Source organism: Protopterus annectens, chromosome 12.part0, assembly GCF_019279795.1.
Source record: "Protopterus annectens isolate FY-2018-M chromosome 12.part0, PAN1.0, whole genome shotgun sequence".
NCBI lineage: Eukaryota > Metazoa > Chordata > Ceratodontiformes > Protopteridae > Protopterus > Protopterus annectens.
In genome coordinates this window covers 670,929,733-670,955,494 of record NC_056746.1, presented here as the reverse complement: position 1 = coordinate 670,955,494, position 25,762 = coordinate 670,929,733, and the positions used below count along the sequence as shown (strand labels likewise).

The 25,762-nt window shown below is 40.5% G+C and overlaps 1 protein-coding gene across 2 annotated transcripts in view; it reads right to left on the bottom strand.

Annotated features, from left to right (window-relative positions):
• Nucleotides 1–25,762, bottom strand: part of LOC122816774 (cytochrome P450 2K1-like) — a 622,507-nt gene that overhangs the window by 327,706 nt on the left and 269,039 nt on the right. The window contains exon 5 of one of the 2 annotated variants that reach the window (XM_044089791.1): nt 943–1,119. The exons of the other annotated variant lie outside the window; for it this stretch is intronic. Within the exon in view, the coding sequence (XP_043945726.1) occupies nt 943–1,119 (177 nt within the window). The remainder of the gene's footprint in view (nt 1–942; nt 1,120–25,762) is intronic. 2 annotated transcript variants of the gene reach the window in all.

Sequence of the window (25,762 nt, the reverse complement as noted above, 5' to 3'; positions counted from 1 at the left end):
TTTTCTAACCACTTTGGCCATGTGGTTGTCAAATGAGAGATTGCTATCAACTTGGGTCCCCAGGTCCCTAATTACTTCTTCTGTACTTAATGGATTACCACCTATGTGGTAATTTGTGGGCACTTTGTTTTTGCCAAAAAGGATGACTATACACTTTTTGGCATTTAGCTTGAGGCCATGGCTCTGGCACCAGTTGTCTGTTTCTATGAGGCCCTTTTGGAGGATGCTTGTGTTGGTTGGAGAGTCGATTATGGCGCCCAGTTTGCAGTCATCTGAGAACTTGGTCAGCCACAGTCCTTCCGTATTGGCCTGTACCTCCGAGAAATATATACCGAACAAGAGAGGTCCCAGGACTGAGCCTTGTGGGATGCCACTTGTAACTGGTTTGGAGTCTGACATGGCTCCAGCAATTCTAACCATGTGGGTTCTGTCCTTGAGCCAGTTTGCAACCCATCTAGTGACATAGGGGTTTATAAGCTTGTGAGCTTATCTATAATGCCCAAGTGGGGTATTGTATCGAAGGCTTTTGCGAGGTCCAGTAGGCTGTGTGGACACCTTCCCCTCGTCAATGGCCTTGGTGACTGTTTCAAAGAAGTCAACCAGGTTTAAGAGGCAGGATCTGCCCTTAACAAAGCCGAACTGGGTAGGATCCAGTGTCTTTAGGTCCCCAATATCTTTATTTATGAGGTCCATGATGATCCTTTCCATAGCTTTGCAGACCAAGCTAGTCAGGCTTATGGGGCGATAGTTTCCAGAATCCGTTGAGGCACCACCTTTGTGGAGAGGGACCACCGTTGCTGTACGTCCATCCATTCTTGTAACCTGCACACTTATTGTCTAATACCAGAACTTAAGGATCCCTTAAACAGATATTCACTGCCAACACTGCTAACACATTTCCATACTCTATGTTTTGAGTTTGGAGTAAAATAAGCACATTACCTCTTGTGATTGTTTTACAACAAATGCATCAATGAAATTCCTTAAATCGTTGTATTGTAGTTTGGATTTAGACTCCTTGTGAATTTGTTTTATGTATGCATACAGATTTTCTTTGCAGCTGAAAATTTCCCGATGGGCTCCAGGAAAGTATTCCAGAATAGGATAAATATTATAAAGCTGAAAATGAAACAACAAAGACAGTTACAGTGCTGGGGTATATGTGTTTTATTCTCTGTGCAACAAAGGCTTCCTGTTAAGACAATATCTGCAGGGTTTTTCTTGCTTAACTTGAAATAAAGTAGTTAAAAAGAAACATTTATTTTCATGGGCTGGAATCATTAACAACACAGAACACATGGGTGATCAGCGCTGTGAGCTCAGCCATGAGTTAACCATGAGCACACATCATACATACAGTCTGGGCTCTACAGTACTTAGCATATTAGTTGCTAAGTGTAACAGTAGGAGATAGTGACACAAGATTTAGTAAATAGCTGAAAATAACATGCACTAAGTGATATATACCAGTAACCTAACTGAAAGGTAAAGTAAGAGCTAGACAAAAACCTTACATTTGATAAGAACATGTGGCACAGACAAAATATTTGATGGGGAAAAATAAAATAGCAATGACAAATGTGCAAACAATTTCATAGAAAGAAGTGTAGTTAATTAAGAAATAACTCTGTTGCCTTATCAGCAATATAGGTATAAAGTGTAACCATAATGGATAACAAAGTAAATATGTAAAGTTATATATGACATGCTATAATACAATACATAATACTCACATGAACACAGCATGATGGCTATATGAGGCAGATAATGCCTACTGGCGGTAATTAAATGGTGTGCAGTAGCACATACATAGAATATACAGTCATGCAGAATCAGGTTTAAGTAAAATACAGCACCGGGGCAGTGAAAGTGTATACCACAGTGCCCTGCCCTGTACACAACTTCAGTGACCCTGTGCAAAGACATATGTGCTGTGTGTGTATAATTCTCACCCATCATTCCAGCAACAATACAGTACACTAAGGTACAGTCAATACACTAGTAAGAAGAAGAGGTTAGAAAACTTACAGCATAACTCCATTATTTCATTTCTTGTACACAAACAAGGGACACCCATGGGATACGTGAAAACGTCCAGTGGGAAAGATCATCTCATCTAATGTACACAAGGGAGTGCAGGAACGTTATTTTATTGCATGTGTTTATTAACCATGTAAAGTAGAGTAGTGTATGCCATTAACTGGGGCCAAAGTTACAGTTCTGCAGTTGTAGTAACAGACATACACATGGACAGAATTCAAGCAGGTAGAGGATGACAATAATAATGACTACTTATGAGAAACAAACTTGTAAACATATGGTAGCAAATTCATAGGTTCATAGGTTCATAGGTTCATACTAGGCTATCTGCCCGAGGGCATTTACAAGCCTAGCCCATCGTTTTGTGGCTTACGCCACCCCATTAGTATGGGGAACTATACCCATTATTTTGCTGTGCCTCTGTCGAGCAGTAACACTGAGGTAATCCCTGGGGTATATCTGCGATCTCCCATCCATTGGTCAAGATTTCTCTTGAACAAGGCCAGCGAGGTGCTCTGCCTCACATGTACCGGGATTTTGTTCCACAGCATAGGGAGTCTTTGGGTGATGAATCTATCCCTCCAGCACGTCCTATTAATAGTCGTGTCAAGGTTTAAGTCTCCCGCCCTTGTGGCTCTGATGGATCTGGATTTTTTGAGGTGAAGCATATTCATCAAATCTGGGTTTGACATGGCCTTGTATGTTAGGCAAAGGTCACCTCTGAGCAAGCGGTAAGCGACTGAGTAGAGCTGGAGTTCTTTCAGTCGGGCAGCATAGGACAGATTTTTGAGACCCTTTATCCTTTTGGTGAGGAACTTTTGTGGCCTCTCCAGCTGCTGCAAGTGTCGGGTCAGATACCGAATGGGGCATTGTACTCAATCATTGGTCTGATGAGTGATGAGTAAAGGGAGACTATGACCTCCCTTGATCTAGATGAGAAACCCTTCATGATAAGGTGGGCAATGTAGAAGGTCTTCCTAACTACTTTAGCTACATGGGTGTCGAATGACAGACTACTATCAACCTGGGTCCCCAGGTCCCTGATAACTTCTTCTGTGCTCAGTGGATTGCCACCTATTTGGTAGCTAGGGGTAACCTTGTTTTTCCCGAAGGGTATGACTATGCATTTTTTGGCATTTAACTTTAGGCCATGGTTCTGGCACCAGTTATCCATTTCTGTGAGACCCTTCTGAAGGATATCTGTGTCAGATGTGTTTTCTACTATGGCGCCCAGTTTGCAGTCATCTGAAAACTTTGTCAGCCATAAACCTCCTGTGTTTGCTTGTACTTCGGAAAAGTAGATGCCAAACAAGAGTGGGCCCAGGACTGAGCCCTGTGGGACACCACTTGTGACAGGCTTTGAGTCTGACATGGCGCCAGCAACTCTGACCCTGTGGGTTCTGTCACTCAGCCATTTTGCAACCCATCTTGTGATGTATGGGTTAACATTTAAGCTGATGAGTTTTTCAATGATACCCGAGTGGGGTATTGTATCGAAGGCCTTCGCCAGATCGAGGTAGGCTGTATGGACTGCCTTTCCCTCATCAATGGCTTTGGTGACTGTTTCAAAAGTCAACCAAGTTTAAAAGGCATGATCTGCCTTTGACAAAGCCAAACTGGGTTGGATCCAAAGTCTGCAAATTTCCTATGTCTTTATTTATGAGGTCCATTATGATCCTCTCCATGGCTTTGCAGATAAGGCTTGTCAAGCTAATGGGCCGGTAATTTCCAGGGTCGGTGGAGGCACCGCCTTTGTGAAGTGGGACCACAGTTGCAGTGCGCCACTCCCTGGGTACGTATCCAGAGGTAAGACTTTGATTAAACAGCTGTCCTAGCTGTGGGTTTAATTCCTCATTGAGTTCGTGGAGCACACAGCCGGGGACACCATCAGGTCCCATGGATGCTGTTTTTTGCTTTGGAGAGAGCAGTTATCACTTGGGCGTTGGTGATGTTTGGGGGGCTGCAATCGTTTGGTATAGATATCTCTCCTTTTGGGGGGGAGGGGAGAAGTTTGCACTGAACCTGTCAGCCAGTATGTTGGCAATGTCTGTAGGATCAGTAATCTTCACATCATTTTGAACTAGTTCTGAGCATATCTGGGAGTTTCCTCCCAGGTTTCTAACATAGCTAAAGAAGGCCTTATGATTGTCTTTTGAGTCTTTAGCTATTTTTCTCTCAAAATTTGCTTTGGATGATTTTATGAGAGCTCTTAGTTTTTTACTTATAGTGATCAAGGGTGTCTTACCTTTTAAGGATTTTGCTCTATCTTGTAGTAGCTTCCTCCTTTTGTTGTAGAGTTTGTTTATGGCTGGGGTCCACCAGACTGGACGCTTGCCTTTGGTACAAAGAGTCTTTGTTTTGCTTGGGATTGCCTTATCCATGCAGTCCTGCAGGTGCTGGTAGAAGGCATTTGTAAGTGATTCAGCGGCTTGAGTACTGTTTTCCGCCGGCTCGGGAGCCTTAAAGGAGACCACACTAGTCTTTAGAAGTGTGAAGTCGGCTTTCAAGAAGTTCTTTACAGTGGTCTTTTTTATTTCAGGTGAGGGTGGGATGAGGACCTCCAGCAAGATTAGTTTGTGATCTGATCTCACCAGTGAGGGGTATACTTCCGGTGTTGAACATTGTGCTCCCATGTTCGTGATGATGAGATCAAGTATGTTATCTCCTCTTGTGGGGATGGTGACTAGTTGTTCCATGGCATTTGAGTTTATGAATTCCAGGAACTTTTGGGCTAGGGTGTTTGGGCTTGAGTAGTGTTCCCAGTCTATATTAGGGTAATTGAAGTCACCTAGTATGATGGTGTTTGGTGATACATTTATCCCCTCTAGTGTTTTCAGGAAGGCCATGTGAGGTTCCTGAGTTTGTGAGGGTGGCCTGTAACATGCTACAATTTGCAGAGCAGTCTTGCCTATGGTTAATTGCACCTGGATGGTCTCCGATGCATCATGCGTTGCCACCAGTCTTGAGGTGTGGGTGTCCTTGATGAATATGGATACTCCCCCTCCTTTCTTGATATTGTCCGGATTTTGGGGCCGGAACGCATGATATGAGGTAAAACCTGATAGTGCTGGGGTGCTCTCAGGAGTCTTGAACCAGGTTTCTGTCACAGCACAGACATCGATGTTCTCCATACTGAGAAGGGCCTCGAGTGCGTGCATTTTGAGATTTAGACTTCTGGCATTGAGCAGCATTACCCTTAGTTTTTTTCCTTTTTTGTGTTCTAGGGTGGTAGGTTTAGAATTTGAGCCTTGCCTAAAAAAGGCACTATGGGGGTGGCAAGAGCCTTTGCCAATATCCGGAATCCCAGGGGTGACAGGTGCAAGCCGTCCCTTGCGAAGCATTCATAATACAGAATGTTATACTAATGACATAGTTAAATAGAGAGGCACTTTATAAGATGCTATATGAAAAGTAAAGGATGAGAAGGGATTTATAGCATAACAGCAAATCACTATTCCCTGAAATAAAAGTTACCAGATCAAATCAGAAAATTATATATATATATATATATATATATATATATATATATATATATATATATATATATATACAGATAGATATTCTCTATCTAGCTATATAGAAAACACATTTCCTTACTTTAATATTCTGAAACTATGCTACCACAGAGAAAGGGCACAGGGTGGGTGTCACCCTTTCTTGCAGGATATAAGCGGATAAGATTCATAGAAACTGTATTACAATTTCTAAACAGAGCATCTAAGGGCTTTTTTAATCTTATTCATGGTCTGTACATGCTCATAGGGTTACCACTTGTCCCTCTTTTCACAGGGCAGTCCCTATTTAGGGATTTATGTCCTGCTGATAAAACATGAAAAATAGCAAATGTTTTGATATTTTAGTGCAAAAACTGCTTCCTAAGCTTTCTTTAATAGTTGCTACCCATCCCTCTATGGGTAGCTATGTCCTGCAGAAAATAATGAAAAATTGCCCCTCTCCTAATATTTTAATATACAAAATATTTCCTAAGCTTTAATAGTTGTATAAAACAATTATTATTTTGTATCAGAAACACTTAAATATTATATAAAAGGATATATGTTTTTATTTGGCAAGAAACTAGGGATATGGTTTGCCCTGTAAAATCTCCCATTTTGACAAAAAATGCCCCACTTTGAACATCTGAAAGCTGGCAACCCTACATGCACACTAGTACTCCAATCTCTTACAGTGCATTCCCAATGAAGCCTAACCCCACATCAACAGTGCTGGCTTTATATTTAATTAAGAAAAATTATATGTGATTTCTCCAAAGCTACATTTCTTTTCTTCATATAAGGAAAATGTATGTCTTCTTGTTGAATTTAGTTCATTACCCCAAGTTGCCCTAATACACTGACTATGTACTCTGGTTTCTAATTAGAAAAAAATGCATTATATAATCTGTAACAACAGAAATTGCTCAGAATGTACCATGACTTCACAACAACCACACTATGTTAAAAAATAGCTGGAATTTTATTATGTTTAGCACTTTCATCCTTCAAATGTAATAGGACTTCATGAGAATTATTAGCATGTTTTCTCACCTGTACCCTGCAAAAATAGTAATAGGATATGGCTAAATAATCAGTGTCCTATTATTACATAAGCTAGGCATGTAAGATTGTTTTTCTTAGTAACTCATGTCAGTTCTCTCCTACCAATCCCTAGTCATTTGACCAGAGACAATATCAAGAGCAGCAGATGCTTTTATCTTCATGGACAGTTTTATCTTACAGGTATGAGTTTTGTAATACTTTTTGGAAGAAAACTACATATATATGTGGTGAATAATAATAGTGTATTCTACCTGCACCATAATGCAGTCATATTTAATATATGTTTTCTATCATTTGGGATGAAGTTAGCTATATCAGCAAGTTGAAACATGATACTGTAACCATTATTTATTCCATATTTGCAATTAGATGTAGCTCCCACTGTATTTCATTGTAGAAGTAATAGACTGTAGTTTTTCATTACACCACAAGGCGGAGCTCTTTTCAGAAATATAAAAGACAATTTCGTAAGTGAAAAAGGGGACTAGAAAACTAGCTGAAGGAGGGAAGACTGAAACAGGGAGCTGAAGGGAAAAACGGCCTTGCAGCATGACTGGATTTTCTTTTCTAGTGCTTTGGGACAGGGAAGTGAAGTGGCAGATTGTGTCTGTTTTTTGCTGAAATCCTGGATGATGGTATTTTGTGGAATCAGGAAAGAAGTCTGAAACCAGTAGTTCCATGCCTGCATATGATTCAGCAAAAAAAGGAGTTCCTTTGGGCCTAGTACAGAGAAGTCATAGATGATTATCAGAGTTCTGGCAGTGATTTTTCTACTTTCTCATCAGAGGAACCATGGTGCCTGGTCACTAGGGTATATTTGATGGAGAGGTGAGAGGCTCTGGCCATCATTTTATATTTTTATAAGATTGTAGATCCCCCCAAATGCTTTGTGGATTACAAATAACTGGGACCCATATGAGCTCCAACTTGGGCCCCATCATGACGGCAGCAAGACTGTAAGTAGTCACTGGCCGGTAAACAGGGTATAATACAGTGTTTCATAGCTGGTCTGTTTTAGAATTGAAAAAACAACCATACGAAGGAGCCAGGAAATTGCAAACTTTTATGTCTTCTGGTACCTCAGCTATACAAGCATTCACAGGAATAAATTAATGACAACAAGCAGCATATTTTATAACAGCAACAATTAAGTAATCAATTAAAAAATTACAAATTTTAAAGCAACATGACATTTCCAAGGTAACATTTTATAAAGTCAGATGCATTTCCAAATTTAACCCCCTAGGTGCAAGTGTGCCATAATTAAGAATGAACCTACTTTCTAAATTAAGGAGCCTTTGAGAAAAATTCCCAAGGCTCTTACCATTTGGTTTGGCTAAAACACAAAAAAAGAGTGAATCGCTGACTCCATTATGAATAGTATTAAAATGCTCAGAAATGGGACTACCCAATCTACAATTTCTTACATCCCCAATGTGCTCCAAAATACGTATTTTAATTTGATGTTTTGTTTGGCCAATATACCATTTGCAAGGCATACATCCACAACCCACAATATAAACTACTCCACAAGACAGACAATCAAATCTGTCAGTAGCTGTATATTTAACACCATTAATAAGCTCACCTGATAAGTTTTTAACCCTTGAACAAACCTTACATTTACCACATTTAAACATCCCAACATTTTTAGTCGTGGATCCAGTATTATACCTCAAACTCAACAGTTCTTTCAAATTAGGATATCTCCCATAAGAAAAAGTAACCTTCTTTGGAAATATATGGCCTACTTCATCAATGAAGCAAACAATAGGCCATAGATTATCCACAACATTTTTTAACATTTGTGCGAAGGAAGAAAACTTTGTTACAAAAAATATTTTCTGATCAGCAATATTAACAGAGGTACACCTACTAGCACACTGAGTGTACCCACTTCTAGTTTTGTAACTATTATTCATCACCTTATCTTCACTTCTATTAATCAAATTTTCAGAATACCCCCTCACCAACAGTCTAGCCTTGACTTCATTAAATTCCTGTCCCAAATAATCATTTTCAGAAGTATGTTCAAGAGTACGTTTAAACTCACCATAAGGGAGAGCCTCTATTAGATGATTAGGATGTGCACTGCTAGCATGTAAAAAAATATTGGTCGCTGTTTCCTTCTTAAAAGGTCTAAACTGCACCCTATTCTGAAGATCCAAATGCAACTCAATGTCTAAATTATGTATAACACTAGAATTCACATCATAGGTAAATTTCAAACCAACGCTATTATTATTTAGTAGATCAATAAATTTACCAAAATCAGATGTATTACCCTTACATATAAAAATTAAATCATCTATGTATCTCCGATAGAGAATAACTGACTTACGAAAAAATTCTAGAGTATACATAAAAGAAATCTCAAAATAAGACATAAACAGAATAGCATATGTTGGAGCAAAATTAGCCCCCATTGCTGTGCCCTCTTTCTGTAAAAAGATTTTCTTCTCACACACAAAATAATTATGGGTAAGACCAAACTCCAATAGCAAAATAATAAAGGAAGAGCGTGGTCCTTCACCCAAAATTTTGCTAATAGCTTCTAAGCCACAAGATGTCTTAATGCTTGTATAAAGAGACTTAACATCTACTGTGGCCCAATAATACCCTTTCTCCCATTGTAAATTCTTAACCAACCTGCAAAAGTCATTAGTATTTCAAATATATGAACTCACATTAACCAACTCCTTCTTCAAGAGGCTATCCAACAAAATCCCAACATTTTCTAAAAAACATCCACAACTAGAAACAATAGGATGACCTGGAGGGTCTAAGACATTTTTATGGATCTTAGGAAATGCATAAAAAATGGATCTCTTGGGGCAGGAATATACAAATTCCTCACATCTTTCTGAGTAAGGAAATCAAGTCTTTCTCCCCTTTCTATTAATTCAAGAAGGGCTGTGTTAAATTCAGAAACTAGATTATAACACAACTCCATATATACATGTTCGTCAGACAACAGGTCAAAAACCATTTTTAAGTAATGTATTTTACTCATAGTTACCCAGTTGCCCCCTTTATCAGCTTGACAGAACACATATTTCTCACTTTCCTTTCTTATATCTCTAACAGCCAACCATTCAGATTTCGTTAAATTAAACCTTTTATGCAATTTCATAAATTCCACATATTCAGCCTCTATTTTCCTAGTCAATGCATTTTCAAAAATATTCAATGTCAAAGACTTCTTAGGTGGACAAAAGGAACTCATTCCAGAAAACATAGGCACAGCAAGTCTACCATAGCCAGTAGAAAAACAACCTGTATCAGAATCTGATAAAGCAGCATCAGTGAAAGAAGAGTCAGCATTCAACAATTCACAATCAAAATTCTCAGCATCATGTTCATATTCATAAATAGAAAGATTCAGAAGAGAGTCATCTTCAAAACTACTACTAACACTAATATTGTTCACATCCAAGGCCCCTCTATTTGGGACATTCTGTAAACTAAAAAACACTTTTAAATGTAATTTACGACAAAAACGCTTCACATCCAGCAAAATATCAGAAAGTGCTGGAATCTTAGTAGGAACAAATTTGCTACCTTTAAGCAGCACTTGCTGCATTTCTGATGTAACATTTAAATCACTTAAATTCACAATATGTAAATCAGTGGCATTATTATTAGCATTATTAGCACTCACAGAAAGTCCCAACCTGTAATGAAAAACAAATGCATTAGAAACTGATGCATTCGAAACAGTCCATAATTCAAAATCTTCTGTTTCATCCCTTTGCTCTACTCTTCCGTTTGTTATTCTGTCGAAAATTACCCCTGTTCTGTTGTTCTACATCTGTTGATGCTTCTAATTCTTCAGTCAGATCAAATCTTTCAAAGGAAATATTCTTCTTACTTGCAGTTGTATCAGTAGAGGAAACTGAGGAATCATGCCCACTACAAGAACTTGCTTACGCCCTTCTATCTTGGAATCTACCATTCCTTCGTTTACGTTGCCAGGAATACACTAAATTATTTTTAAAGTCATTTATGTCTCTATTCAATTTTTTTCTTTTTTCTCTGGACAACTTCAGATTCAACTTTACTCACTTCATTATTAATATCTTTCATAATGGCAGAAAAAATCACACTTGTAAAGTCTTTAAGCAAAGTTTCTTGTACCTGTGAAATTTGAAGTTGGATTGACCCAAAAGTTTTGCGATTCCGTTTAATCAGTATTGTAAGCCAACCCAGAGTACACTGAAGTGAAACGGCTTTCCACTCTTCCAAAAATTCCTTTTCCTCTTCACCAAAATGAAAAGCAGGAAGTTTATCCACACGAAGACCTCTGGGTGTAATAGAAAGGCTCACATACTTTCCAAGTTTCCTTAATCATAAGTCTCTTTAACTCGGCAAATCTTTTATCAAAACTCTCATTACCAGTAAATGTCCAAGGATCAAAACGAGCCAATTTGTCTTCCCTTTCTTTTAACAAGTTGGCAAAAAGATATCCATCAGCATTAGGTTTAATACTTTCCATTTTTCAAGAAAAACACCACAGCTCCTTCAGAAGATTGACAAATACAAAATCCAAAGGAAGAAAAAACAACCACACGAAGGAGCCGGGAAGCTGCAAACTTTTATGTCTTCTGGTACCTCGGCTATACAAGCCTTCACAGGAATAAATTAATGACAACAAGCAGCATATTTTATAACAGTAACAGAATTGATCAAGATGGTTGAGGGGGTTGGTACTGCTCAATGACATTGCATTTTCTCATATTTATAATGTTGCATTATAAATCTTCATTGTTCAATGATAGCATTTTGCTCATGTTAGTACTGCTGCCTTCAATAATTTTGCTGCTCAATGACATTGCATTTTCTCATATCTGTACTGTTGTATTATAACTCTTTTATTGCTTAATGACATTGAATTTTTCCCGTGTTTGTATTGCTGCATTATAAAGCTTTACTGCTCATTGATATTGCCTTCTTTGTGCATGTTTGAATGTCAAGACCTTTTTTTTCTGTTGAGTTCTGGGGAAGAGGGTGATTGTATGTTTTCATTGCATGCATATCTCACCTTGCCTTATTGATACCTGGTGGGTTGAAATAATTTGTTTGTGGTTGTGGTATTGCCTTTTAAACTAGGTGTGTCCCCTAGAATAAAATCTGTCATTCTTGCCACCTTGGTGTGTTGGGCTAATAGGGGTGTCACCAGAGTCAGGTAGGAAGGAACCAATATCTACTTCAGCTACACCTGAGGGTACACTACATTTGGGGGCTCGTCCAGGATTGCCTGTACTGTCTTGGACTCCACCCTATTCCCCTTTACATGTGGAAAGCTAATCCAGCAGAAACATAAACCCAGAAGTAGCCGATAGGTGGTGCAAACAGCACAATGTCCAGTCAGAGCATTACTTAGCACTGATGTTGTCAGGGGTCATATGGACTGATATGCAAATACATCAAGTCACAGGATCCTTACCAGTTGTAGGGCATGGATTTTTATTAGACAGCACTATGGACCCTACTGAGCAGAGCACATTGGCCTTATTAGAATGGAAAAATCCTTTAGTGTATGAAAACATACCTTCAAGTGTACACATTTCAGATGAGAGTGCAGTCCGTGTGGTAATCCCTGAGAAGTGCACTCCTTCAGCAACAGAGAAAATACCTGTGGAAGCTATCCAAGCAGGTCAGAACCTTACACAAGAAGCTGCAGCTTCACTGCCCATAAATGCTATAGGGCTTGAAGTTTTGAATGCTTTGGGAAGTATTGTAGAAAAAAGCTTAAAGCCTACACAGTCATTCATTGGGTTTGGCTACCACAAATTGCGTTTCTTTTCTGGCAAACAACCCACACCTCAGGGAGAGGAAGATTTTGAATCCTGGATGGATCAGGCTTCACAAGCCCTAGAGGAATGGGATATCCCAGAATCTCAGAAGAAGCAGTGGATAGCTGAAAGTCTAATGGGATTAGCTATGGATACCATACACAACTTAAGGATGGGTAAGTAAGATTGCATGACCAAGGACTATTTAGCAATTCTGCAGGATGTGTTTGGAAGGACCGAGAGGGCTGCTGACTGACTGTATCAGTTTGAACATATATACCAAGATGTTGGTGAGAAACTATCTGATTATCTTAAGCGATTAGATAAAATGCTCCACCAGATCATCCTAAAGAAGGGGGTGGATCCAAAAGTAGCTAACCAAGTATGGCTAGGACAAATTTTACAGGTAGCTTAAGCTATGGACCCATTGTGTGGAAAATGAGGATGAGAAATAGGGAAGAGACTCTAACTTATTCTCAGTTGGTTAAAGAGGTGAGGGAAGAGGAAGCCCTGTTGGAAGGCAAATCTCAGTGTTCAACAGCAATCAAAACAGTGACTGAACACTAGCAGGAGCCTATAGCCATGCTCACTACTCAAACAGGAGTCGTGGCCCAGAGTATCCGCAATGTAGAGATGTCACAGTTACAGATGCAGGTGTCTTCCCTGACCGATGCCATAGTTCAAGTCACCAAGACAGTTGCAGAATTGGAGAAAGCCATGGTAACTTTAGCTGAAGGGAAAAATACATCAGCTAAAGCCTCCATGAAAGGACTCGGGGAAGAACTGAATCAGCCAGTGTTCAGAGTTCCTACTGGATTTTGTTTTCACTGTGGGGACACAGGGCATATAAAGCGACAGTGTCCTAATGCAGAGAACTTGAAAAAAGTGAATGAACTATTATTGGCTAGTGCAATGCAGGGAAACTTCAGAGGGCCTCAGTGAAGGAGCCAGCTGAGTGCTCAGTTACAAAGAGCTCCATAAAATCTAACATCAAGAGACAGCATCCTGGATCTCTTTTCCACACAAACCCTTGTAATAGGGGATACAAACTACCTACTATGCACACTTCTAACTCATCTGAGGTGAACACCCAAATTGGAAAGCCATCTCAGCCAAAATCTCAGCATCTGAGACCACAAAGCATTACTAAGCAAGAGTCATATCTGTTAAAATGGTGAGGTCAACTGGTGGCACCTCAACCACATGCTGACTGCCGTACAGCTGAACAGCAGCGGAAACAGAAACTACCCAGTGGCTTACTGGGATCGTCCCCTGTCTTGTCAGTAAAAATGGAAGGAGTGTATAGTAAAGCACTCTTGGATACTGGTGCACAAATCACCATTCTGTACAGAGACTTCTACCAAAAATACTTACAGCATTTACCACTTGAAAAGTTAGAAGATTTGGAGATCTGGGGGCTAAGTGACATGTAGTTCCCTTATGATGGTTATGTCTCATTCAAGCTAGAATTTTCCACTTCAGTTGTTGGGTCAACAGAGGTTTTTGAAACACTCGTTGTTGTGTGCCCTAGGCTAAAAGGAAAGGATTCAGCATCTATTTTAGTGGGGACAAATATTGACTTCATCAGAAGAATGCTAATGCCTCAGTTGACCCAGGAACACCCAACACTACATCCTCTCCTGAGACCAGTTTTCTGTGCTCTTCAAAGGGAGAATGATAGTAAGAAAGATGAAATTGGTCATGTGTGGACTCTGTCTGGGAAAGAGCATATAATTCATCCTGGTCAGGTCACCTGCTTAAAAGCCAAAGTCAGGATGTGTGGACAAACAGTTTCCTCTCATCTCATGATGGAAACAGATCCAGAAAGTGACTTGCCACCAGGGCTGGAACTAGACCCAGAAGCTTGGCCTGCATTCAAGTTAAAGCATCCTTATGACACTTTGCCTGTGGGGTTAAAAAAATAAAGGAAATACTCCCATTGTCCTGCGTTCACAAGTGCATTTGTGAAATGTTTATGCTGCCACTCCCTTACTTGCTACTGTGTTGACAACAAATGAGAGCAGGGCCAACGAGTTGAAGTTGGAAGATATTGATATAGGAGGTGGTCTCTTTCCCCCTGAATGGCTAACCCAAGTTAAAGAGCTACTAATGAAAAAGAAAAACTGTTTTTCTATTAGTGAACTAGAATTGGGCTGTGCAAAATGTGCAGAACACCGAATAAGAGTAAAAGATGACTGGCCTTTCAGGGAAAGTTCCAGAACAGTAGCTCCAGGAGACCTGGAGGACTTAAGAAACATTTGGAAGAACTAAAAGCTGCAGGGATAATGTGAGAGTCAAGAAGTCCATATGTCTCTCTCATTGTCATTGTCAGGAAAAAGAATGGGCCAATTCACATGTGTGTTGACTATCATACTCTGAATCAGCGAACCATTCCAGACCAGTACACAACTCCCCAGATCGAAGATGCTCTTAATTGCCTGGTGGGCAGTAAGTGGTTCAGTGTGCTAGACTTAAGGAGTGGATACTATCAAATCCCTATTCACCCAGAAGATAAAGAGAAGACTGCCTTCATCACCCCTTTGGGATTTTTTGAGTTTGATCGCCTACCTCAAGGTTTATCAAATGCACTGGCAACTTTCCAGAGAATCATGGAAAAAAACAGTTGGAGACATGCATCTCCTAGAAGTCTTAGTCTACCTGGATGACATCATTGTCTTTGGGAGGACTCTAGAGAAGCATGAAGAAAGACTGATGAAGGTATTGGACAGGATTGAGAAGGAAAGCCTGAAGTTGTCATTGGACAAATGCAAGTTCTTCCAACCTTCAGTGACCTATGTGGGACATGTAGTGTCTGCACATGGAATATCCACAGATCCGAGCAAAGTTGAAGTGGTAACATCTTGGCCCAGACCCAAAACTATCACAGAGCTGCAATCTTTCTGGGGTTCTGCAGTTACTATAGAAGGTTTGTGGAAGTATTTTCAAAGATAGCGATACCCCTCACCATTTGCTATGAAATGATGAGAACGCAGATGAAACAGATGAAGATATCCTTGTGAAAAAAACTAAGGGACTGAGAGGTTCTAAAGAACTCATCTAGAGTCAGTGGACTCCAGAGTCCAAAGAGTCATTTGAACAGCTTAAGTATTGCCTCACACATGTCCCTGTGCTGACATATGCTGACTCTACAAAGCCATACACTTTACATGTGGATGCGAGCAAGGATGGCTTAGGAGGAATCCTTTACCAGGAGTATAACAAGAAGCTAAGACCTATGGCTTTTATCAGTCAGAGTTTATCCCCCACAGAATGAAACTACCCTGCACACAAGTTGGAATTCCTTGCCTTAAAGTGGGAGGTAGTGGACAAGTTGCATGACTATCTCTATGGGGCTGAATTTAAAGTGCAGACTGACAACAATCCTCTGAAATACATCTAGACCACTGCAAAGCTAGATCCTACTGGCCACGGATGGATGGCAGCTCAATGCAACTATAATTTCAGTTTGAAATATCACCCAGGACATGAAAATGGAGGTGCTGATGGTCTATCTAGAAGACCTCAGGGAGATTTATACCCTGACAATGAATGGGTGGAAATTCCAGTGCCAGGGGTGAGAGCTATGTGTCAGATTGCAACCTGATATCAACACACTGAATGTTGGGCCCAGAAGTTGGGTCTGTCTACAACAAGCATACCCCAAGCTTACTGTAATCTGGTCACTTTATAGGCTTCATCTCTACCAGCTTTGAGTAACAGTGACCTCAGGAGATATCAAAGAGAAGACCCCTTAAATCAGCTGGTGGTAGCTGCTTTAGAGAAGAAACAAGTTAATATGCTTCACAAGGATACTCATCCTCTGGCAAGACTTTTGGCCAAAGAATGGGAAAGACTCCAGATACAGAATGGACTAGTGTATAGGAAATCTCCAAGTGCACTCGGCAGTGAAAAATGGCAATTTTTGCTTCCTCAGAAGTATAGAGAAGTAGTACTCTGGTCATTGCATGATGAACATGGTCATCTTGGTTATGACAGAACTATCGGTCTGGTAGGAGACAGGTTCTACTGGCCATGCATGAAGCAAGATGAGGATTATTGTTGTACATGTCTTCATTGCATTCAGAGAAAGACTTTTCTGACTAGAGCTGCCTCATAGGGTCAAATGGAAAGTAGTGGACCAATGGAACTGGTCTGTATAGATTTTCTGTGCATTGAACCGGATGAAGGCGGGATCAGTAATGTGCTGGTGGTGACAGACCACTATACCAGATATGCTCAAGCATTTCCCACTCGCGATCAGAAAGCTATTACAGTGGCAAAACTACTAGTTGAGAAGTTCTTTATACACAATGGCCTACCAAAAAGGATATACTTTGATCAAGGTTGTGATTTTGAGAGCAAGCTTGTCCATGAACTACTCACTTTGTTGGGAGTACAAAAAAGCTGCACCACTCCTTATCATCCTCAAGAGGATCCTCAGCCTGAGTGTTTCAACAGAACTTTGCTAGACATGTTGGGGACACTATCTGCTGAGAAGAAGAGTCAATGGAGTAGACATGTAGCCACAGTGGTGCATGCTTACAACAGTACTAAAAATGATGCTACAGTATTCTCGCCTTACTTCCTAATGTTTGGAAGATAAGATCATCTTTCTGTTGATATCACCTTTGGAGTCACAGCTGATAATACACCAGTGCAATCTCTTGGCAGTTATGTGGAGAGACTCAAGAAGAACCTCAGACAGGCTTATGAGATTGCTGAAAAATCAACAGGACAAAGACATCAGTGAAACAAGTCTCACTATGACAAAAAAGCAAATATGCATGACTTGCAGCCAGGGGACAAAGTTCTTTTGAGAAATTTGGGACTACAAGGAAAGCATAAATTAGCTGATCACTGGGGATGTGAGATTTACATAATTTGTTCTCAGCTACCTAATATCGCTGTCTACCAAGTTTGCCCTGAGGGGAAAGAAGGACTAATTAAAACCTGGCACTGCAACTACTTAATGCCTTGGCAAAATCAGTGAGACTCAAGAATCCAGAATCCAGAATGGCTCAGAAGAAGCCTAAGTCAAGGCAATCCAGAAGGCTAAGGTGGAGAGGAACTATCCTCTCCAATGTTCAAGAGCCTACGCTCTCTCCTGATGAAGGAGAGGAGGGCAGTGATGATGACTGGGGTTTTAGTGAGCTTTTTTTATGAGGATATTCAAGACCCCATGGACTGTAATCTCAATGTAAATGCACCAGAATTCATTCCTTGTCATTCTGAGCAGCCCAGACCTAACAATACACTAATTAATGTTTCTGTGTCTCTTACAGAACCTGATACTGATGGATGCCCTGCTATGCAAACGTCAGAAAATAGTGCTAAGGCCAGTCATGCCATTATGGAAAATGAAAGTGAAGTTATGCAAGAGGAGATCTTAGAAGTAGACAATATGCCTACTGAAGAACTGGACATTGAATGTGATGTGGGTGACAAACCTTCTGAGCAAAATTCCTTAGCTGTCTCTTCCGAACCAAAACTGCAGAGACTGGTTCGGCCCCCACAGAGACTTATATAATAACAGTTTGGGACATAGTACACAGAAACCTGTGACCACAGCTCATCGGAGAGTCTGCACCTATAATCCATATGCCTCCTACTCTAGTGGTGACACCCGTTCTCAAGTTACGCATGAGGCTGATTACCCTTGGTGAAATGTAACTTTTGAATGCAAAAATATTGTTCAGTTGATGGTGCATTAGTGCTTGTAGATATTTTGCTGCTAATCTACCTTTGACTTGGGTGACCCAAGATTTTCAAGTGGGGGGGAGAGTGTAGCTCCCACTATATTTCATTATAGAAGTACTAGACTAGTTTTTTTATTACACTATAAGGTGGAGCTCTTTTCAGGAATATAATAGACAATTTTGAAAGTGAAAGAGGGGACTGGAACACTAGCTAAAGGAGGGAAGACTGAAACAGGGAGCAGAAGGAAAAAGAGTCTTGCAGCATGACTGGATTTTCTTTTCTAGTGCTTTGGGACAGGGAAGTGAAGTGGCACATTGTGTCTGTTTTTTGCTGAAATTCTGGATGATGGTATTTTGTGGAATCAGTAGAACAGTCTGAAACCAATAGTTCCATGCCTGCATATGATTCAGCAAGAAAAGGAATTCCTTTGGGCCTAGTACAGATAAGCCATAGATGATTACCAGAGTTTTGGCAGGTGATTTTTTCTACTTTTCTCATCAGAGGAACCACAGTGCCTGATTATTAGTATATTCTAGATGGAGTGGTGAGAGGCTCTGGCCATCATTTTATATTTTTATAAGATTGAGGATCCCCCCTAAATGTTTTGTGGATTACAAATAATTGGGATCCATATGAGCTCCAACTTGGGCTCCATCATGCCAGCAAGAAGACTGTAAGTAGTCACTGGCCAGTGAACAGGGTATAATAGAGTGTTTCATAGTTGGTCTGTTTTAGAATTGATAAAGGGGATTGAGGGTGTTGGTACTGCTCAATGGCATTGCATTTTCTCATATTTGTATTGTTGCATTATAAATCTTCATTGTTCAATGACATTGCATTTTGCTCATGTTAGTATTGCTGCCTTCAAGAATTTTGCTGCTCAATGACATTGCATTTTCTCATATTTGTATTGTTGCATTATAAATCTTCATGTTCAATGACATTGCATTTTGCTCTTGTTAGTACAGTGCCTTCAAGAATTTTGCTGCTCAATGACATTGCATTTTCTCATATCTGTATTGTTGTATTATAACTCTTTTATTGCTTAATGACATTGCATTTTTCCCATATTTGTATTGCTGCATTATAAAGCTTTACTGCTCATTGATACTGCCTTCTCTGTGCATGTTTGAATGTCAAGATTTTTTTTTCTGTTGAGTTCTTTGGAAGAGGGTGAATGTATGTTTTCATTGCATGCATATCTCACCTTGCCTTATTGGTAACTGGTGCACTGTTGAAATAATGTGTTTGTGGTTGTGCTATTGCCTTTTAAACTATATGTGTCCCCTAGAATAACATCTGTCATTCTTGCCACTTTGGTGTGTTGGACTAATGAGGGTGTCACCAGAGTCAGACAGGAGGGAACCCATATCTACTTTAGCTACACCTGTGGGTGCGCTACATAGACATATCAAGTCATTGTCAGAAATGGCTAGCTATTTTGATGAACACAATATGGAAAACATTAACTGGCAGTTAGTTGACCCCAGTAAAGTGAGCATTTCTGTGGTTTGGTGGTGGAACTGAGGATGGTGTAATGTGTATGATAGCTACAAGATTAACTACATTATTGAGATAATTTATGCATCCACTTTTACCACAACCTAGTATCACAGAGGTACACAAGTGTTATCTTTGGTATGCATGTGTCTTGTTTTGTGGGAAAGGCAGTATGTGAACACAGACAACAGTTAAATGATTCATGTAAAATAATTAAGGATATTGTTTGTTTGGTGATTTATATACAAGTCTGAAAGCAATCACTGAAATGCATTGGTTGCTTTCACTTTCATCACAATCAAACAGAGGTGTAAATGGCAATGGCCATATTTTCATGTTGGGAGGAGCATGCCATGCATGAAAGCGTAGGGTAGTTACTTAATCACTATTGTATAAAAGTAGTATATATTGTTCGGGGCAGCATATGAGTCTACAGGCAAGAAACTTAAATGCATTGCAATGGCCATTGTGACTTGGATTTTCTTTTCAATCTGACAAAAAATTGTATAGAATTTTACTATCATTTTTAAGGGCAGGCTGAGTATGAAAGCAAAAGACTTTTACAGGATCACTACTGAACGATTAGTTATGGAGATTATTTGGGGGTAGTGTCTTTCCAAGAGCAACAGAGGCATTAAATTTATGTGATGACTTCACAATCAAGGGTGACATTTATTTACTGTTTATTTATTGTTTCTTTACTTATTTATGTTCTAAGTGGGCTGGTCTAATTGACCCTTTTCAAGCATGACCTAAGCACAAAGAACACATTGAAGATATAACCTCTCAGAGGGTATATATTCCATTGGAACATCATGTATGCAAAATGAGAATAAAGCTAGTAGCTGTATTCTTTAAAAAATGCAGTGAAGATACAACCCATGTTTCAGCTTGTGGCAGCCTCTCTTTACACTAGGCCAGTAATCAAAGAGCCTCAATAATCACCACTGACACTGGAGAGAGAGAGACATTCACTGAAAACAGGAATGAATTTGCACAGTATTTTCAAATGCAGATCTCTGCTTCAAACATAATTTCCCTGAAGAGCACACAGGGACCATGCTCTGCTGGGACTGGGCTCTCTGTCTATCCAGATCCCAAACAAGACTCACTTTGGACCATTGTGTTCCATTTCCAAGTAGCTGACACACACACATCTAGGTATCTGATTTTCACAGACACACACACACACACACACACACACACACACACACACACACACACACACACACACACACACACTCACACTCCTGGGAAAGGATGGTACAGATTTACTAGCTACCCCTTCCACTCAGACTATAAGGTAACCTCGCTGCCACCAGTCAACCAATGTCAGGCTCTTACAAGGGTAACTAATTATACTGAGTAAAATCAATATCAATAGACCAACCACAATGAAAGGTATACAAATATTTAATAATAAATAAAATAGAGAAAAAAAGAATACTAAATATCAAAGTACGATAAATATCAGAACTTCAGTCACAGGAGAAATAAAAATAACACAGCTGGACATATTCAAACAGCTGCAGAAAAACACTAATAAACTAATCTCACTGTATTTCATGACTGTCTAAAGAATAACTGTTCCCTAACTAAATTAAAGTACAAAGAAAGATAGGATGCTGAGACGCTTACTTCCACTAGACAAAGTGATGAGCTTCCAACTAACTGAACTGACTCAACTAACTCAACTAAACTATAATAACTGTCATAGATTTTTATATTGGGTTCCAAAGAAAACAAAACAAGCTGCAGTGAGAGTTCCATCCTCTCAGTGCTAGTTACAGAATGACATCACATTTGATCACCTGACTCAGGTACAATACACATTCAAAGCTTTGCTAAGATCTGTACAGTATTTGAAAATTATAAAACAATTTCAAAAAATTCTACTTTTCCCTTACAGAATTCTTTGTTTAAACATAAACATTTAATCAGTTATAATAACACTTTTGATACATTTTAACATAAGCATCTACACAAGTCAGCGGGACAGCCAAACAACACAAAATCATCCACAAAACTCTGACTAGCTATGCTGGCATATGTTACACATGCACTGCCCTATTCTCCCTCGCACAGATGGCAATACTTCACATTGTCACATCTCTCCCCTCCATTAAAGACTCACACTAGTATTTCAAGTGAGCCAAGAAAAACTTTGTTTGAGAAAAATGGGGCTGTTGGGGAACACATTAACCTATAGCCATGTGCATTGGCATTGCTGTAATCTGGAGTGGCTAACACAGGGGGTCCACCTAAAACCCCTTTAAGCTTTTGGAATGCCTGCTTACAGGTTGGGGTCCACACTACCTTATCTGGTCTGTTTTCCTTGTTAGGTATGTGAGGGAAGCAACTATTGTATTATAATTGGGAATGAACTTTTATAGTACCCCACAGTCCCCAAGAATTCCCTCACCTGCTTTTTTGTAAAAGGGGCAGGCCATGCCTGAATAGGTTCTACTTTGGCAGGTTCTGGCCTAAACTTACCTCTCCCACTCTATGTCTCAGGTAGGAGACCTCTGCCATACCTGCCTGACACTTACTGAGCTTAATGGTCAACCCTGCCATTTATAGTCTGCCCAGAACCTCCTTGAACTTCATTACATTAATGCAGTACAATTTGTCACCCTCCCTCCTGCCTATCAGGTTCACCATACAATTAACATCACTGACCTTCCTTACCACTTCAAAGCTTCCTTCCCAAGTGGACAGCAGCTTATTGTGTCTGACAGGAATAAGCACTATGACCTGCTACCCCTCACCATACTCTTGGGTTCCAGCATTGCTGTCATACCAGACCTTTTTCTGCTGTTGAGCTCCTACCAGGTTCTCCTGGGCCAAGCCCATGAGTTCCCTAAACCTTGTCCTGAGGTTTAAGACATATGCCACAATAGACTCTTTGTGGGATTCACACTCACTCTCCCGCTCATAATGAGTCAAATCTAAAGACTCCCTCACCCTAACCCCATACAACAACTCAAAGAGTGAAACCCTGTGGATTCCATGGGTGCGTCTCTGTATGCAAATAGCAAATGGGGCAAATATTTGTCCAACTCTCCCCTAAAATGGTTTTCAAATGCCCATAGCATGGTCTTTAGTGTAGTGTTTAACTCTCCACAAGACTATTAGTCTGGGAATGGTAGGGGTGGTCATTAGGAACTTCACCTCACAACAATTCCACAGACAACCCAGCAGGTCTGACAAGAAATTGGCACTTCTGTCAGTCAGTATTTCTCTTGGGAAACCTACCCTGCTAAAAATCTCTAACAAAGTATCTGCCACCTTCTCTACCTTGATGGAGGATAGGGCCACTGTCTTAGGGTATCTAGTAGCATAATCTACTACCACCAGGGTATACTTCTTCCCTGTGGAACTTGGGGAACTCAGAGGCCCCACAAAATCCATAGCTGTCATCTGAAATGTCTTCTCAATGACATGTAAAGGCATCAACACAGCTTTGACCTTGTCCCCTACCTTGCCTACCTTTTGGCACTGCTCACAGGTCCTGCAGTACCCTGTTACATTCTTTGCAATCCCAGGCAAATAAAAGTTCTGCATAATATGTCTCTTGGTATGCTTTATATCCATAATACCTGGAAAAGGAATAGCATGGGCTATGGCTAGAAGGCCAGATGGTAGGCTCTGGCATTACCAACTGCTGTATCACCCTCTAACCAACACTCAGGGGTCCATTCTCTGGACAGTAACCCTTTGTTCCAGTATACAGACTCTCCTTTTTCCTTGAACATCACATGTCTCCTTAACTACCTCTCTCAAGCCTCATAAGGTAGGATCCAAAAACTGACCATGTCTCAACTGTGTCTTTGTAACCATTCCCAGCTCCCCTTCCACAGGAAGTCTGGTATCCTCACTGTCAGCCTGGATACTACCACTCACCTCTGCCTTTGCAGTCACTCTGTCTAAGGGAACATCAGTACCTATCTGCAGCTGTGGCTCACCATCAGGCTCACTGCTATAGGGTGGGTCCCTCCCTGAAACAGCCACATCACCAGCCCCAGCTTCAGGTGTAGGGTCTGTCCAGTTCTCTCCCAGACTACCAGACCTACATACCTGTCTCCACACCTGACTACATTTAACTGCATGCACACAAGGTACTGCATTATGAAAATTGTTCCCTATCAGAATATCTGCAGGAATATCTTTAAACACAGCTACCTGGTTGCTTCCTTTTCCACCCTTCAAGAAAAGGCAAATGCTAGCCAAAGGCATTTGGAATGGGATCCCTCCTAAAGCTCTGATTGGAGTGGACTGCCCAAGCAAGTACTGCTCCTCTTTAACCATTGCAGGCTTCACAATGGTATTTCAGAGGCTGTGGCTCTTTTAGTAGTGGCCTGTTTTCCATCCACTAAGATAAGATACAAACTCTGGTGATAGTTTGGTACACCTGTTGTCTCCAAACAACTTATTATTGGAACACTGTTATTCCAACTTGCTGGCTCTCTCACCTTTTCTTCCTCACTTTGCTTCAGTGGGCATTTGAATGCTACATGGGCCCCCTGGTTACAATTAAAACATCTAATCTCTAATCCTGGCCATGTACCTAAAGTAGTGGCTTCCGATGTTACTGGTAGACTCTGGGGTGATTTAGGCTGCCAACCATAGAATCATAGGAGGCTACTAGGATAATGGCCTTGGGGACCTTACAAGCTTAACCAAGAGTTTATCCCCAAAAAAGAAACCTCAGTCAGCACCTGTCACCCCTGTCAATGAGGGACACAGATGGAACCCCCTGGGACAAATTTGTGGTTCCCATCCAATCATCAAGGTTGTGCTTGAAGACTGTCATTGAAGTACTCTGTTTGACATGTATGGAAAGTCTATGCCAGAGACGGGGCAGCCTGTGGGAGACAAACCTGTCTCTCCAGTAGGTTTTGTTGATGTCACATATTAAATTTAGGCTTTTTGAGTTGGTAATGCACAAGGAGTTAGACTTACAGATATAGAGCATCTCTAGTAGGACAGGGTCCAATATTGCCTTGTAGGCAAGACACAGATCACCTCTGAGCAATCTGTATGATACTGAGTAGAGTGATAGTGATTTGAGCCTATCCACATAGGACAGGTGTTGGAGGCCATGGATTCTCTTTGTGAGTTTTTTCTGTGGCCTTTCCAGTTGGTGCAGGTGTTTGGAGAGGTACATACCAAACAGGGTGCTCTACTCAATTATTAGCCTAATGAGGGAGGAGTACAGAGTGGTAATAATCTGCTTTTTCTGGATGCAATCCCTTTACTAATGATATGAACCAAGTGAAAGGATTTTCTGACCACTGTCACTACATGAGGGTTGAATGTGAGATGGTTGGCAGCTTGAGTACCCAGATCTCTCACTATCGGTTGTGTGCTTAGTGGGTTGCTGTTGATGTGGTAATCAGTAGGGGCTATGTTTTTGTTGAATGGTATGATAACACATTTTTTTGCATTTAAATTAAGGCCATGACTTTGGCACTAGTCATTTGTTGCTGTGAGACCCTCTTACAGTATGTTAACATCAATGACAGCACCCAATTTGCAGTCATCCACAGATTTGGTCAGCCATAAGCCTTTTTTCTTTTCCAGAACTTCTGAGAAGTAAATGCCAAATGGTAAGGGTCCCAGGAAAGATCCCTGGGGAACACCACTAGTTACAGGTCTGCTGTCAGTGTTGTCAAATGGGCCTTTGTTGGGGGAATAGGGGGTGAAGTCTGTGCTGAACTTGTTCTGTCAACAGTATCAGTGTAAGTGGTACAGTGAAGTACTAATTTGTAACAAACATGGGCTTTGCCATAGGGGTTCCTGATGTATTAGAAGAAGGCTTTGTGGTTTCCCTTTGTTTTGGAGGTTAGTTTCAATTCATAATTGGCTTTGCAGGTTTTCACTAGTGATCTTATTTGCTTGTTAAAGGGAGTTTTTCCAATATGGAATTTGTTCTTTTTTACCCTTGGACAATAGTTTCTTCCTTTTGTTGTAAAGCCTGTTGACAGAGGATGTCCACCAGACAGGTTTGTGTTCCCTTGAGGAGCAGGTTTTAGTTCTGTTGGGTATGGCTGAGTCAATGCAGTTGTACAGGTGCTTGTATACTGCATTGTTGTACTGTTCAGCATAGTTGTCTGCATCATCTGATGGAGGGTGGTGGTGTGAAGCTATTGATAACCTCCCTTAGGAGGT